The sequence below is a fragment of the Petromyzon marinus genome, unplaced genomic scaffold, assembly GCF_048934315.1.
Source record: "Petromyzon marinus isolate PM22_M1 ecotype Great Lakes invasive population unplaced genomic scaffold, UKy_Petmar_22M1.pri1.0 PM_G_Scaffold_190, whole genome shotgun sequence".
In the NCBI taxonomy this organism is placed as follows: Eukaryota; Metazoa; Chordata; class Hyperoartia; order Petromyzontiformes; family Petromyzontidae; genus Petromyzon; species Petromyzon marinus.
The window spans coordinates 166,549-183,141 of NW_027422751.1; the positions used below are offsets into that span (position 1 = coordinate 166,549).

A 16,593-nucleotide genomic window follows, 5' to 3' on the forward strand; every position below is an offset into this window, starting at 1 on the left:
AGATTGTTGCATCGTGAGGTTCTGAGAGACTTGTCTCCGGGCAGATTGTTGCATCGTGAGGTTGTGAGAGACTTGTCTCAGGGGTTAGATTGCTGCATCGTGAGGTTGTGAGAGACTTGTCTCTGGGGTAGATTGTTGCATCGTGAGGTTGTGAGAGACTTGTCTACGGGGTAGATTATTGCATCGTGAGGTTGTGAGAGACTTGTCTCAGGGGTAGATTGTTGCATCGTGAGGTTGTGAGAGACTTGTCTGAGGGGTAGATTGTTGCATCGTGAGGTTGTGAGAGACTTGTCTCTGGGGTTAGATTGTTGCATCGTGAGGTTGTGAGAGACTTGTCTGAGGGGTAGATTGTTGCATCGTGAGGTTGTGAGAGACTTGTCTCAGGGGTAGATTGTTGCATCGTGAGGTTGTGAGAGACTTGTCTCTGGGGTAGATTGTTGCATCGTGAGGTTGTGAGAGACTTGTCTCAGGGGTAGATTGTTGCATCGTGAGGTTGTGAGAGACTTGTCTCCGGGGTAGATTGTTGCATCGTGAGGTTGTGAGAGACTTGTCTCAGGGGTAGATTGTTGCATCGTGAGGTTGTGAGAGACTTGTCTCAGGGGTAGATTGTTGCATCGTGAGGTTGTGAGAGACTTGTCTCAGGGGTAGATTGTTGCATCGTGAGGTTATGAGAGACTTGTCTCCTGGGGTAGATTGTTGCATCGTGAGTTTGTGAGAGGTTTGTCTCAGGGGTAGATTGTTGCATCGTGAGGTTGTGAGAGACTTGTCTCTGGGGTAGATTGTTGCATCGTGAGGTTCTGAGAGACTTGTCTCAGGGGTAGAATGTTGCATCGTGAGGTTGTGAGAGACTTGTCTCTGGGGTAGATTGTTGCATCGTGAGGTTGTGAGAGACTTGTCTCTGGGGTAGATTGTTGCATCGTGAGGTTGTGAGAGACTTGTCTCTGGGCTAGATTTTTGCATCGTGAGGTTGTGAGAGACTTGTCTCAGGGGTAGATTGTTGCATCGTGAGGTTGTGAGAGACTTGTCTCCGGGTTAGATTGTTGCATCGTGAGGTTGTGAGAGAATTGTCTCAGCGGTAGAATGTTGCATCGTGAGGTTGTGAGAGACTTGTCTCCGGGTTAGATTGTTGCATCGTGAGGTTGTGAGAGACGAGACGTATTTGAGAGGCATTCTTCCAGTGGATTGAAACATGATGATCTTTTTTTGCGACTGTTAAGTACCCAGGAAAGCCTCACTGAGTCTCAAGGCAATTTTTCCATGAAGATGCCGCCGAGTTATTTCATTTAAAAATAAACGGAATAAATATTGCCGTCACGCGTGACACCCCCAATTGAGTAATGCGCAGGATACATTTCTCAGCACTGGGATGTGTGACCAATGCTAATGACGCGGTATGTTCTTTTTTGTTGCTTTTAAGCTTTGGGAGGAAACCAAAGAAGCTGGAGGGAAAAGCCACGACAGCCGTGGAGAGGGAGCGCACAAACTCAACAACACGGACAAAGTATCCCGAGTCAGGCATCAAATCCAGGCCCCCGTTTTGCTGCGGGGCGCAAGTGGCACCGCCGCGCTGCCGTCTACGATGAATTACATTAAACCGGTGCCCGAATAAGGCGATGCCATCGCCGATAACGTACGCAGACGATTCCAGGAGCTCCGCCATGTCCGATTCATGGAATTTCTTCGCCCAGTCGAAAGCGTTCCTGCGGAAATGAAAAAAAAAACAAGGCAAGGGCATTTGGGGGGCGGGGGGGCGGGGTGGGGGGGGGTCGTCTCGACCGCGCCGGCACCGGGCGATTGCGCCGAACCGGGAAAACGAGCACGGGGCGGCGCATCTTGCGGAGGGGAGGCCGCACCAGCGCTTGACTGTCTGTCGGACCCAAAAACACTAAACCAGGGGGAGAGGCGGATGTTGCTCGCGACGAGATGGGCGTCAGGCACCGCGTGGCCGGATGTCGGGCGACGGGGAAAAACGGCGGAGACGCGGCCGAGCGGTTAGGTCCGCTTGCTGAAGGTTTGTCGATTCGCATCCGGCAGGCCACCCCGGTTATTAACAGCCCAAAAGCAGGAAGGCGGCTGCGGGGTGTTCTAGGATCCCCCGGGACCTCCCCCCCCCCCTTGGAACTCTCTGGAAGGGAGGCGTGGCCAGAGGCTGACACACAGGGGAGGTGTTTAAAAGCCGGGATCTCTCAACGTGTCCGGGGCCAGTCCAAGACAGAAGCCAGAAGACCAGCAGCTGGCCAGGACCCTGGGGACCCCCTAGCCCCGCTGTCCTTGTAAGGGCGGGGGACTCTGTGGGCCAGTGGTGAGAGACTCTGGCAACCCGCGGCCAGACGTCCTTGTTAAGGGTCGTGTCCGAGTGGGCCAGTGGTCAGAGGAGCCTCCCCTAGGTCACTCGTAGCCGGAGGAGCTGAGGGCTGTAGTCCGGTGTAAATTCGCGATCGTCCAGAGGCTGCACCTCCCTAGGTGATGAGTAAAAATGGCTGCAGCCTTAGCGAAGGCTGAGACCGTTGCTGTTAAAGCGTTTATTGAACAAACGCGTTGCCTCCACAAGTCGTCTCCGAGAACCCGCTACAACCTTCCACCCGGGCTGTGTCAACGCCCGATTGCGATCGAGCGGGGATGGGGGTGCAGGTGTGCCCTCACATGCCGTTGGAGTCCTTCAAGTTGACGTCGGCCCCCATCCGGAGCAGCAGCTCCACGATGTCAATGAGGCCGCGGCCGGCGGCCACCATCAGCGGCGTGGCGGTCTTCTCGCTGTGCCTGTAGTCGACTGCCCAGGAGAGAGACGATCATCATCATCATCATCGGCAGCGGCGGCGGCAGCGGCGGTGGCAGGGGCAGCAGAAGCAGCTTCAGCGGCAGGTGTGCAGCAACAAATTTATTCGACCATTCGAATTCTGACGCTCACACGTAGGGAGCATTCCGAGCTGTAATGGTTGGCAGTACTGGCCTTCCAATTCGGCATTTTAAACGATGAAGCAAGTTTATTAAATCACAGCCCCCCCCGCCCCTGCCCAGCCTCCCCAACCGCTCACCTTCACCACCGCCTGTCCAAACAACACCCCCGCCCCCTAGAGCCCTCTTCAGTGTAGGCTCTTTCAAGAACAGTGGCACAAGCAAGCAAGCCAGCAATAGCGGGGCTGCACCTTAATCTGTTAAATAAGAAACAAGGCCAAACTTCGACCGGGGCCACAGCGCACGTGGGCCAATCGACGCAACCCGTCGCAAACCGTTCCACCGATAAAAAAAAAAACGGTTTACCGATTCCTGACTCTCAGAACACGGAACAATATATGCACAGCACTTTTTCAGAAGCGACCTGGTCGCAAATGACATCTCGGTAAAAGTGACTTATCACGACGTGGAAATTTATAGCAGCCAAGTACCCTGAACACACACACGTTGATTCCAAATGTGGAGGGAAAAGCCGGAGGACCCGGAGAAAAATCCACGTGACCACGGGGAGAGAGACACGCAAACTCCAAATGTACAGCAGCAGCAGGCGTCAGGGTCGGGATTAAACCCACGACCTCCTGCACACCAGGCGAGGTGGTTAACGTCTCCTAGCCACCGAGGTGTTAACCGATTCAGGAAAGGGCTACCGGTTTAACGGGGGAAGAAGTTGGGAGGGGAGGAAGGGGTGGGGGGTGGGGGGGAGGGAGGGAGGGTATTTCCCAGGCCACCCTGTTCCGTTGGCACGCTGGCCCCGGCACGCACCGCTGACGCGCTCGCTGATCAGCAGGTGCAGCAGCTGCGTGGATGCGTCCTCGTCCCTGTGCAGCCACATGTTGGCGATGCACGCGTCCATCTCCTTGACGAGCCACGGCGCCAGCTTGGAGCCGTCGCGCTCCACCTGTCCGCGCAAGAGACAAAAGATCCCCGTCGTGTAGCCGAAACAGACTGTTGGGGGCAAGCGCTGTTCGCCAGTGGCACCGATACGAAGGCCGGCACGGCGCACGAGGGGGCAGGTGGCCAGCACCACCACGCCTTTGTCTCCCGAGCGGCGATGCTGGCGCACCGTACCAGGTACTTATTTGAGGGCTAAGTCGATCTAGGCGAGGAACAGGAGCGGTTCAGATAATCGTCACATATCCTGCAACAGACTGTCGGGGCAAGCGCCATTAGCGAGTACCTACCTCGCCCGTATACCAGGCGAGGTAGTTAACATCTCCCGCCCCCACCCCAGCGTTCCACACGACATACCTCCTGTTCGAAGGCGCTCTCCCCCCCTTCGATGTTGAGAATCTTGGTTTGATCCGTGAGGAGTGCGACGCTGGCACCGCGCACTGGCACGCTCGGTCCGGTCTCCTCCTCGTACCGTTCGCTCAGATTGTTCTGCTGGCTCTCCACTGCGCACACGCAGACACAGAGATCCACCCCCCACCCCCCCCCGGTATAAAGCCTCAACAGACTGTTGGGGCAAGTGCTGTTCGCGAGCGCATGTGAAGGCTGGCACGGCGCTAGAGAAGGTGGTGGTTGTCTATATGCTGCACCAAGTGCTCATTTTAAGGCTGAGTCCACCGAAATAACAAGGAAAAACTATTTTTTTTTACCAGGTAAGGCCCATTGAGCTACGTAGCTTTTTCAGAAGTGACCTGGCCACATAAAAATGACAGCTCAAGCAAGCGGCTTGTCACCAAGTGGACATTTATAGCGGCAGCTAAACACTCTAAATGCACGTTGATTACAAATGCGGAGAGTAAAAACCAGAGGACCCGGAGAAAAATCCACACGAGCACAGAGAGAGAGAAAATGTAAACTCCAAATATAAAGGTGTTATGGTCAGAATCGAACCCACAACCTCCTCTATACCAGGCGAGGTAGCTAACATCTCCTAGCCACAGTGGCGCCCACCGTGCAAGACTGGTCCTGTGGCAGGTGCAGGACTGGTTCGGATAACCGCCACTGATATTGCCTACGAGGGTCAAAGGTCACAGATCCCCCGTGTAGCCTTAGCAGACTGTAGGGGCAAGTGCTGTTAGCGAGCAGCACCTATGAAGGTCGGCAACGGTACACGAGGGGGTGGGTGGCCAGCACCACGCCCGACCGCCTTTGTCTCCCCAGCGGCGATGTTTACTAAGCACCGCACCAGGGTACTCATTTGAGGCTGAGTCGACCTAGGGGAGGCCCGGCACCGGTTCAGATAATCACCGCCAGCGGGAATCGAACCCGAGTCGCCGGGTTCGTAGCGCAGCGTCGCGCTGACCGCTGCACCGCCGCTCCCCACCACGAGGGTCACACACAAACACAGACGCAGGCAGAGACACACACACACAGCAGTGTACACGCCTTTGTAGTGGGTTCCGGAGACACTTCGGATAGGCAACTTCTTTATGACAACACGGCACTCCCAGCAGTCCTCCTGATACACTGCTACAGCCTAGGGGACACGGCCTACTCCTAGCGTGCCTTGACACTGGTTACGCTCTCGGCTCCTCCAGCTATGATGACCCTAGGGGAGGCTACCCCTGACCCGACCCAGCCAAGGTGCGGGTCTAGACTCTGGCTTCCTTGGCCCCGGCAGTCCTAGAGTCCCACCACCGGCCCAGAGTCCCACCACTGGCCCAGAGTCCCACCACCGGCCCGCACAGCGTCCCGGCCCTTTTGAATTTTTTTCATTTTTCATTTTCATGTATTGGGTATAGCCCTGTGAGCCATGCGGCTCTTAAGTCGGGTGCAACCGCAACAAACTAAATTTGAACGCGGAACATCCCAAAGCGACGACGCGCAACACAAACATCCTGGAATTCAACAAAGCAAATATTCCACGCGCACAAAAAAAACTTATTAAAACGCTGCGTGCAAAAAAATCACAATGTGGTGCAAGCCAACAACAACAACAACAACTGTCTGGGGATCCTGAGCCCCCAGCAGCAGCCCCTCCGCTCTTGGGCTGGTGCTGCAGTCCCTCCCCTGATTGTTCGAGGTACCGTTCCATCCATGGCGCTACACAACTTCACAGGTCATGGCAGCTATGAAGAAGCCCGGTCAGGTGATGCGATTATTCGGACTTCCTGTGTTACGGTCGTAACGTCGTGGGAATTTTTATTGTTATATATATTTTATTATTTTATTGTTTCCCTTCAACGTGGTGACTTTACCGAAAGAGCTAAGAATATGAATTCCTGGGTACCGTCCCGGCAACGCTTGACGTAGCTTCAAGCGAAACGCCGCGTATCTAATCGCTGAATCCGGCTACGGGAATTGTCCTTCAACTCACCGGGTGGGACAACTGAAACAATGACGACGGACACATCGTGAAGCGCCTGTTGCACCACGTGACGGTCTAATTAGTTTGGCGGAGGGGGTCTTGACGACACAGATTTGGCCAGATCGTTACATGGCCTAACACAATACTTCAGTAGGAATTGACGAGCCATCACGTGGCCCCACCAGACATTAGCGATAACGACACGGACGACAGTTTATAAAACAACAACACGCAACAATAACGACAACATTCACAGTGTTAATAATAATAACAACAACACGGATGACAGTTTATAAAACAACAACACACAACAATAACGACAACATTCACAGTGTTAATAATAATAACAACAACACGGACGACAGTTTATAAAACAACAACAACACACAACAATAACGACAACATTCACAGTGTTAATAATAATAACGACACGGACGACAGTTTATAAAACAACAACAACACACAACAATAACGACAACATTCACAGTGTTAATAATAATAACGACACGGACGACAGTTTATAAAACAACAACACACAACAATAACGACAACATTCACAGTGTTAATAATAATAACAACGACACGGACGACAGTTTATAAAACAACAACACACAACAATAACGACAACATTCACAGTGTTAATAATAATAACAACAACACAGACGACAGTTTATAAAACAACAACAACACACAACAATAACGACAACATTCACAGTGTTAATAATAATAATAACAACGACACGGACGACAGTTTATAAAACAACAACAACACACAACAATAACGACAACATTCACAGTGTTAATAATAATAACGACAACACGGACGACAGTTTATAAAACAACACACAACAATAACGACAACATTCACAGTGTTAATAATAATAACAACAACACGGACGACAGTTTATAAAACAACAACACACAACAATAACGACAACATTCACAGTGTTAATAATAATAACAACAACACGGACGACAGTTTATAAAACAACAACAACAACACACAACAATAACGATAACATTCACAGTGTTAATAATAATAACGACAACACGGACGACAGTTTATAAAACAACAACAACACACAACAATAACGACAACATTCACAGTGTTAATAATAATAACGACACGGACGACAGTTTATAAAACAACAACAACACACAACAATAACGACAACATTCACAGTGTTAATAATAATAACGACACGGACGACAGTTTATAAAACAACAACACACAACAATAACGACAACATTCACAGTGTTAATAATAATAACAACGACACGGACGACAGTTTATAAAACAACAACACACAACAATAACGACAACATTCACAGTGTTAATAATAATAACAACAACACGGACGACAGTTTATAAAACAACAACAACACACAACAATAACGACAACATTCACAGTGTTAATAATAATAACAACAACACGGACGACAGTTTATAAAACAACAACACACAACAATAACGACAACATTCACAGTGTTAATAATAATAACAACAACACGGACGACAGTTTATAAAACAACAACACACAACAATAACGATAACATTCACAGTGTTAATAATAATAACAACGACACGGACGACAGTTTATAAAACAACAACAACAACACACAACAATAACGACAACATTCACAGTGTTAATAATAATAACGACAACACGGACGACAGTTTATAAAACAACACACAACAATAACGACAACATTCACAGTGTTAATAATAATAACAACAACACGGACGACAGTTTATAAAACAACAACACACAACAATAACGACAACATTCACAGTGTTAATAATAATAACAACAACACGGACGACAGTTTATAAAACAACAACAACAACACACAACAATAACGATAACATTCACAGTGTTAATAATAATAACGACAACACGGACGACAGTTTATAAAACAACAACAACACACAACAATAACGACAACATTCACAGTGTTAATAATAATAACGACACGGACGACAGTTTATAAAACAACAACAACACACAACAATAACGACAACATTCACAGTGTTAATAATAATAACGACACGGACGACAGTTTATAAAACAACAACACACAACAATAACGACAACATTCACAGTGTTAATAATAATAACAACGACACGGACGACAGTTTATAAAACAACAACACACAACAATAACGACAACATTCACAGTGTTAATAATAATAACAACACGGACGACAGTTTATAAAACAACAACAACACACAACAATAACGACAACATTCACAGTGTTAATAATAATAATAACAACGACACGGACGACAGTTTATAAAACAACAACAACAACACACAACAATAACGACAACATTCACAGTGTTAATAATAATAACGACAACACGGACGACAGTTTATAAAACAACACACAACAATAACGACAACATTCACAGTGTTAATAATAATAACAACAACACGGACGACAGTTTATAAAACAACAACACACAACAATAACGACAACATTCACAGTGTTAATAATAATAACAACAACACGGACGACAGTTTATAAAACAACAACAACAACAACAACACACAACAATAACGATAACATTCACAGTGTTAATAATAATAACGACAACACGGACGACAGTTTATAAAACAACAACAACACACAACAATAACGACAACATTCACAGTGTTAATAATAATAACGACACGGACGACAGTTTATAAAACAACAACAACACACAACAATAACGACAACATTCACAGTGTTAATAATAATAATAATAACAACAACACGGACGACAGTTTATAAAACAACAACACACAACAATAACGACAACATTCACAGTGTTAATAATAATAACAATAACAACACGGACGACAGTTTATAAAACAACAACAACACACAACAATAACGACAACATTCACAGTGTTAATAATAATAATAACAACAACACGGACGACAGTTTATAAAACAACAACACACAACAATAACGACAACATTCACAGTGTTAATAATAATAACAACGACACGGACGACAGTTTATAAAACAACAACACACAACAATAACGACAACATTCACAGTGTTAATAATAATAATAACAATAACAACACGGACGACAGTTTATAAAACAACAACAACACTCAACAATAACGACAACATTCACAGTGTTAATAATAATAATAACAACAACACGGACGACAGTTTATAAAACAACAACACACAACAATAACGACAACATTCACGGTGTTAATAATAATAACAATAACAACGACACGGACGACAGTTTATAAAACAACAACACACAACAATAACAACAACATTCACAGTGTTAATAATAACAACAACAACACGGACGACAGTTTATAAAACAACAACAACACACAACAATAACGACAACATTCACAGTGTTAATAATAATAACAATAACAACGACACGGACGACAGTTTATACAACAACAACAACACACAACAATAACGACAACATTCACAGTGTTAATAATAATAACAACAACACGGACGACAGTTTATAAAACAACAACACACAACAATAACGACAACATTCACAGTGTTAATAATAATAATAACAACGACACGGACGACAGTTTATAAAACAACACACAACAATAACGACAACATTCACAGTGTTAATAATAATAACGACACGGACGACAGTTTATAAAACAACAACAACACACAACAATAACGACAACATTCACAGTGTTAATAATAATAACGACAACACGGACGATAGTTTATAAAACAACAACACACAACAATAACGACAACATTCACAGTGTTAATAATAATAACAACACGGACGACAGTTTATAAAACAACAACACACAACAATAACGACAACATTCACAGTGTTAATAATAATAACGACAACACGGACGACAGTTTATAAAACAACAACACACAACAATAACGATAACATTCACGGTGTTAATAATAATAACAACACGGACGACAGTTTATAAAACAACAACACACAACAATAACGATAACATTCACAGTGTTAATAATAATAATAATAACACGGACGACAGTTTATAAAACAACAACAACACACAACAATAACGACAACATTCACAGTGTTAATAATAATAACAACACGGACGACAGTTTATAAAACAACAACACACAACAATAACGACAACATTCACAGTGTTAATAATAATAACAACAACACGGACGACAGTTTATAAAACAACAACACACAACAATAACGATAACATTCACAGTGTTAATAATAATAACAACAACACGGACGACAGTTTATAAAACAACACACAACAATAACGACAACATTCACAGTGTTAATAATAATAACAACAACACGGACGACAGTTTATAAAACAACAACAACACACAACAATAACGACAACATTCACAGTGTTAATAATAATAACAACAACACGGACGACAGTTTATAAAACAACAACAACACACAACAATAACGACAACATTCACAGTGTTAATAATAATAACAACAACACGGACGACAGTTTATAAAACAACAACACACAACAATAACGACAACATTCACAGTGTTAATAATAATAACAACACGGACGACAGTTTATAAAACAACAACACACAACAATAACGACAACATTCACAGTGTTAATAATAATAACAACAACACGGACGACAGTTTATAAAACAACAACAACATACAACAATAACGATAACATTCACAGTGTTAATAATAATAACAACAACACGGACGACAGTTTATAAAACAACAACACACAACAATAACGACAACATTCACAGTGTTAATAATAATAACAACAACACGGACGACAGTTTATAAAACAACAACAACACACAACAATAACGACAACATTCACAGTGTTAATAATAATAACAACACGGACGACAGTTTATAAAACAACACACAACAATAACGACAACATTCACAGTGTTAATAATAATAACAACAACACGGACGACAGTTTATAAAACAACAACACACAACAATAACGACAACATTCACAGTGTTAATAATAATAACAACACGGACGACAGTTTATAAAACAACAACACACAACAATAACGACAACATTCACAGTGTTAATAATAATAACAACAACACGGACGACAGTTTATAAAACAACAACACACAACAATAACGATAACATTCACAGTGTTAATAATAATAACAACAACACGGACGACAGTTTATAAAACAACACACAACAATAACGACAACATTCACAGTGTTAATAATAATAACAACAACACGGACGACAGTTTATAAAACAACAACAACACACAACAATAACGACAACATTCACAGTGTTAATAATAATAACAACAACACGGACGACAGTTTATAAAACAACAACACACAACAATAACGACAACATTCACAGTGTTAATAATAATAACAACACGGACGACAGTTTATAAAACAACAACACACAACAATAACGACAACATTCACAGTGTTAATAATAATAACGACACGGACGACAGTTTATAAAACAACAACAACACACAACAATAACGACAACATTCACAGTGTTAATAATAATAACGACACGGACAACAGTTTATACAACAACAACAACACACAACAATAACGACAACATTCACAGTGTTAATAATAATAACAACAACACGGACGACAGTTTATAAAACAACAACACACAACAATAACGACAACATTCACAGTGTTAATAATAATAACAACAACACGGACGACAGTTTATAAAACAACAACAACACACAACAATAACGACAACATTCACAGTGTTAATAATAATAACAACAACACGGACGACAGTTTATAAAACAACAACACACAACAATAACGACAACATTCACAGTGTTAATAATAATAACAACACGGACGACAGTTTATAAAACAACAACACACAACAATAACGACAACATTCACAGTGTTAATAATAATAACGACACGGACGACAGTTTATAAAACAACAACAACAACACACAACAATAACGACAACATTCACAGTGTTAATAATAATAACGACACGGACAACAGTTTATACAACAACAACAACACACAACAATAACGACAACATTCACAGTGTTAATAATAATAACAACAACACGGACGACAGTTTATAAAACAACAACACACAACAATAACGACAACATTCACAGTGTTAATAATAATAACAACAACACGGACGACAGTTTATAAAACAACAACAACATACAACAATAACGATAACATTCACAGTGTTAATAATAATAACAACAACACGGACGACAGTTTATAAAACAACAACACACAACAATAACGACAACATTCACAGTGTTAATAATAATAACAACAACACGGACGACAGTTTATAGCCCAGTTGACATTGGCTGATTGGATTCCTCCAATATGAACAAACACATTCTCCTGCGGAGGGAGCCGGTAGGAACGTTGGGTTGCTTGGTCAACGACCAGGGTCAACGGCGGCTCCGTGGTGTATTCCGCAAATATGCCCAACTGTGAGGGCGGGCACAGGCCGGCGTGAGTAGGTTAAACGTTGAGTTTTATAAGGGCACCACGGGGTGACCAGCCCCTGCCCCCCCGGCCCCACCTCTCCCACCCCCACCACCAGCCCCACCCTCCCCACCCAGCCCCTCCCCACCCTCCCCTCCCCACCCAGCCCCACCCTCCCCTCCCCACCCAGCCCCACCCTCCCCACCCACACAACCCTCCCCACCCTCCCCACCCACCCAGCCCCACCCTCCCCACCCACACCACCCTCCCCACCCTCCCCACCCAGTCCCTCCCTCCCCACCCAGCCCCTCCCCACCCTCCCCTCCCTACCCAGCCCCTCCCTCCCCACCCTCCCCTCTCCACCCAGCCCCACCTCTCCCATTTTTGGATGCACGACGGACGGACACAACAACAACAATAATCCCCGTGTGGGCTGGTGGTGTAACCAGGAGGTTCCTACCGGTATAAATATTCTCCTGATTCCGATACAGTTGGAGATCGCCGCCTCAACACAATGGGAGGCTCTCTCAAGCAATGCGGGGGGGGGGGTGGTTTTTGCCGGCTGTACGTACGTTGATCTTTCTCCTTCTGGCGTCTCTCCATCTCCTTAGACTTGTAACCAGTGGTGGGCAGGATGTCCTCCAGAAAGAACCGCTTCACCTCGAAAAGCCTCCCAGGCACTGGCCCACGGACGAGAGGCAACACGGCGTGCACACCGCCACGTCCAACATCGCCGTTCCGTTTGGCCCGCCGCCGCCACCGCCGCCGCCGCCGCCGCCGACGCACGGTTAGATCGAGTGAATATAAATGTTGTGTCGTTAAACCCGCCACCACCCGACGCAGCAGCCGGTTAGCGAGGTTTGTCAAGTAAACAAAACGTGGCCAACGAGTTGCTAATTCGGCACACACCGGTGTGCTGGAGGAGTAAACCCACAACATTTACCGTTCGGTAATTACAACCGGCAAATGTCGCACTCCAATGGTAAATGTTGTGGGTTTACTCCTCCAACACAACGGTGCGCCGTGCTAGTAACGATATTTTGTTTTACGTGACAAAATCTTACAAATTGGCCGTCGGGTTTAACAACACATTTACATTGACGCGATCAAACCCAAAAAAACCTCTAATACATTATCGATAATATTGGTCGCGAAAGCCTACCGCTACGTGTTCAACCGACGGATGGATTTAGCCGTCTCTCACGTCTGACGACGGGGCAGCCGCCGAAGTACTCTGAAAAGAGTGAGACGTTGAGGGGGGCGCTCATCAGCACGACGCGGAGGTTGCACTGCCGCTCCAGAATGTCGCGCAGCTTGATGAGCAGGATGTCGCAGAAGCGGTCGCGTTCATGGATCTCGTCCTAGTGGATACATCACCGCCAACGCTGCCATCATCATCATCATCGTAACCACCACCACCACCGCCATCATCACCATTGTCAATTTCGCCACCACCAGTTAACAAAAATCTATCATGACCAACTGACAAGACAAAGATCCCCCGTATAGCCTTAACAGACTCGTTGGGGCAAGTGCTGTAAGCGAGTAGCTCCTATGAAGGCAGGCACGGTACACAAGGGGGTGGGTGGCAAGCACCACTCTTTAAGAACCACCACCAATACCACCACCAGAACCAACACCAGCACTACCACCATCATCATCACCACCCGTAATCACCACCACCACCACCACAATTATCACTACCATCATCACCACCCTTAACCATCACCACCACCAGCAGAACCATCAATAACCACCACCCTTAGCAGCAGCAACAACACTATCAGCATCACCACCATCATCACCTTTAACCAACCAGTAGCAACAGCATCAGCACCAGCTTCATAACAATAATTAAACTTCACCATGTACATACAGTCTGTTGTCAATCCAATGATTGAGACACTAAAACCGAACAAAAACTCAGAAACCGGAACTGGCCACATCTTGGGTTAGACCGAATAAAATAAAATAAATTAAAATCACGACGTTTCGAGCGAGCGCACACACAAGGGTCCGTCAGCAGGTGGGACAACCACATCTACAGGCCTCGATAGCCTCTTGTGACAGCAGCAGCAGCCCTTTTGCCCACTTCAGCAATTCTTTCTTGCTGTGGTTGTCCCACCTGCTGACTGACGCTTGCGTGTGCGCGCGCCCGAAACGCCGTGATTTAATTCATTTCATTTTCTACCTACCACGGTGACTTTACCGAGAGAACCCAGGGGCGTGGACCCCTGCAGTCACGAAAACTTCAAATCTAGATTAGACTGAAAAGAAAACTTTTGAGCACCGGTGTGTGGTGGATCGACTGTAGCTCGGCACGTACCACGATGATGTGCGTCACGACGGTAGACGTGGCGCTGTCTCCGGCCATGAGGGTCCTCACCAGCACGTCGTTGGTGCAGAACGTGAGGAGCGTCTTTGGCGAGACCCTGCGCGCAACGCCGCGTGCGGAACGCGACGGTATGAGGGATACTCTTTGGTTCTATTGGGTAAAGTCACCACGTAGCAGGTTAAAAATAAAATAACAAAAATCACGACGTTTCGGCCACAACACAAGCGGCCTTCATCAGGTGAAGGGACGAGACTGTCTGGAGGACAGCGCTAGAGTGAGAGAAGCCACGCTGAGATCACGACCTTTAATGAGGGATACTCTTTGGTTCTATTGGGTAAAGTCACCACGTAGGTAAAAAATAAAATAACAAAAATCACGACGTTTCGGCCACAACACAAGCGGCCTTCATCAGGTGAAGGGACGAGACTGTCTGGTAGGACAGCGCTGGAGTGAAAAAAGCCACGCTCAGATCACGACCTTTAAGCTGTGTGAGAAGAAAAACACTAAGCGCCTTGACAAAGGAATTATCATATAATTTAGCATTGAAATGGCTCATTGAAATAGCTAAGTTAAAGTATACACATCTGCAGAGGTACCCCTTGACAAAGGAATTAGCATAGAATTTAGCATTGAAATAGCTCATTGAAATAGCTAAGTTAAAGTATACACATCCGCTAGAGGCACCCCTTGACAAAGGAATTAGCATAGAATTTAGCATTGAAATGGCTCATTGAAATAGCTAAGTTAAAGTGTACACATCCGCAGAGGCACCCCTTGACAAAGGAATTAGCATAGAATTTAGCATTGAAATGGCTCATTGAAATAGCTAAGTTAAAGTATACACATCCGCAGAGGTACCCCTTGACAAAGGAATTAGCATATAATTTAGCATTGAAATGGCTCATTGAAATAGCTAAGTTAAAGTATACACATCCGCAGAGGCACCCCTTGACAAAGGAATTAGCATATAATTTAGCATTGAAATGGCTCATTGAAATAGCTAAGTTAAAGTATACACATCCGCAGAGGCACCCCTTGACAAAGGAATTAGCATAGAATTTAGCATTGAAATGGCTCATTGAAATAGCTAAGTTAAAGTATACACATCCGCAGAGGCACCCCTTGACAAAGGAATTAGCATAGAATTTAGCATTGAAATAGCTGAGTGATAAGCTGAGGTATAAGGGATCTCAAATACATACATGGTGTTTTCCTGTTAACCTAACATCTAGGTTGTCAGTCAATATTACGATTCGTAAATTTAACGTAGGTATGCAAGTTGAACTTCTTTCGCACCACCGTACGTAGCCAACCGTGCTCAATGGTCCAACGTGTGTGAAGTCCTCCCCCCACCAGCCGACACAGCCAAACCAATTAAATTACCACATGGTGGTAAAAGTGTTTCACTGTGCGCCCAACAAGATTGTTTCAGCTCACCACCGACAGTTGAGTTGAAGAACAATTCCATCAACACAAATTCAGCAATCGTATACAATGCCTATAAAGCGATATGCTAAATTTCCTTGTGACAATTGTTCTGCACCCCCACCCATACCCATGGCAAATTGTTGTTTGGCTTGCATCGTGCAGAGGAAGGATT

At 45.2% G+C, this 16,593-nt stretch overlaps 1 protein-coding gene across 1 annotated transcript in view; it reads right to left on the reverse strand.

Moving 5' to 3' along the window:
- LOC142912162 (3'-5' RNA helicase YTHDC2-like) overlaps positions 1 to 16,593 on the reverse strand; it is a 161,108-nt gene that overhangs the window by 136,699 nt on the left and 7,816 nt on the right. The window contains exons 5-11 of the mRNA XM_076060465.1: positions 14,985 to 15,090; positions 13,863 to 14,019; positions 13,231 to 13,338; positions 4,204 to 4,349; positions 3,718 to 3,853; positions 2,644 to 2,770; positions 1,635 to 1,700 (exon numbers count right to left, since the gene is read on the reverse strand). Of these exons, the coding sequence (XP_075916580.1) occupies positions 1,635 to 1,700; positions 2,644 to 2,770; positions 3,718 to 3,853; positions 4,204 to 4,349; positions 13,231 to 13,338; positions 13,863 to 14,019; positions 14,985 to 15,090 (846 nt within the window). The remainder of the gene's footprint in view (positions 1 to 1,634; positions 1,701 to 2,643; positions 2,771 to 3,717; positions 3,854 to 4,203; positions 4,350 to 13,230; positions 13,339 to 13,862; positions 14,020 to 14,984; positions 15,091 to 16,593) is intronic.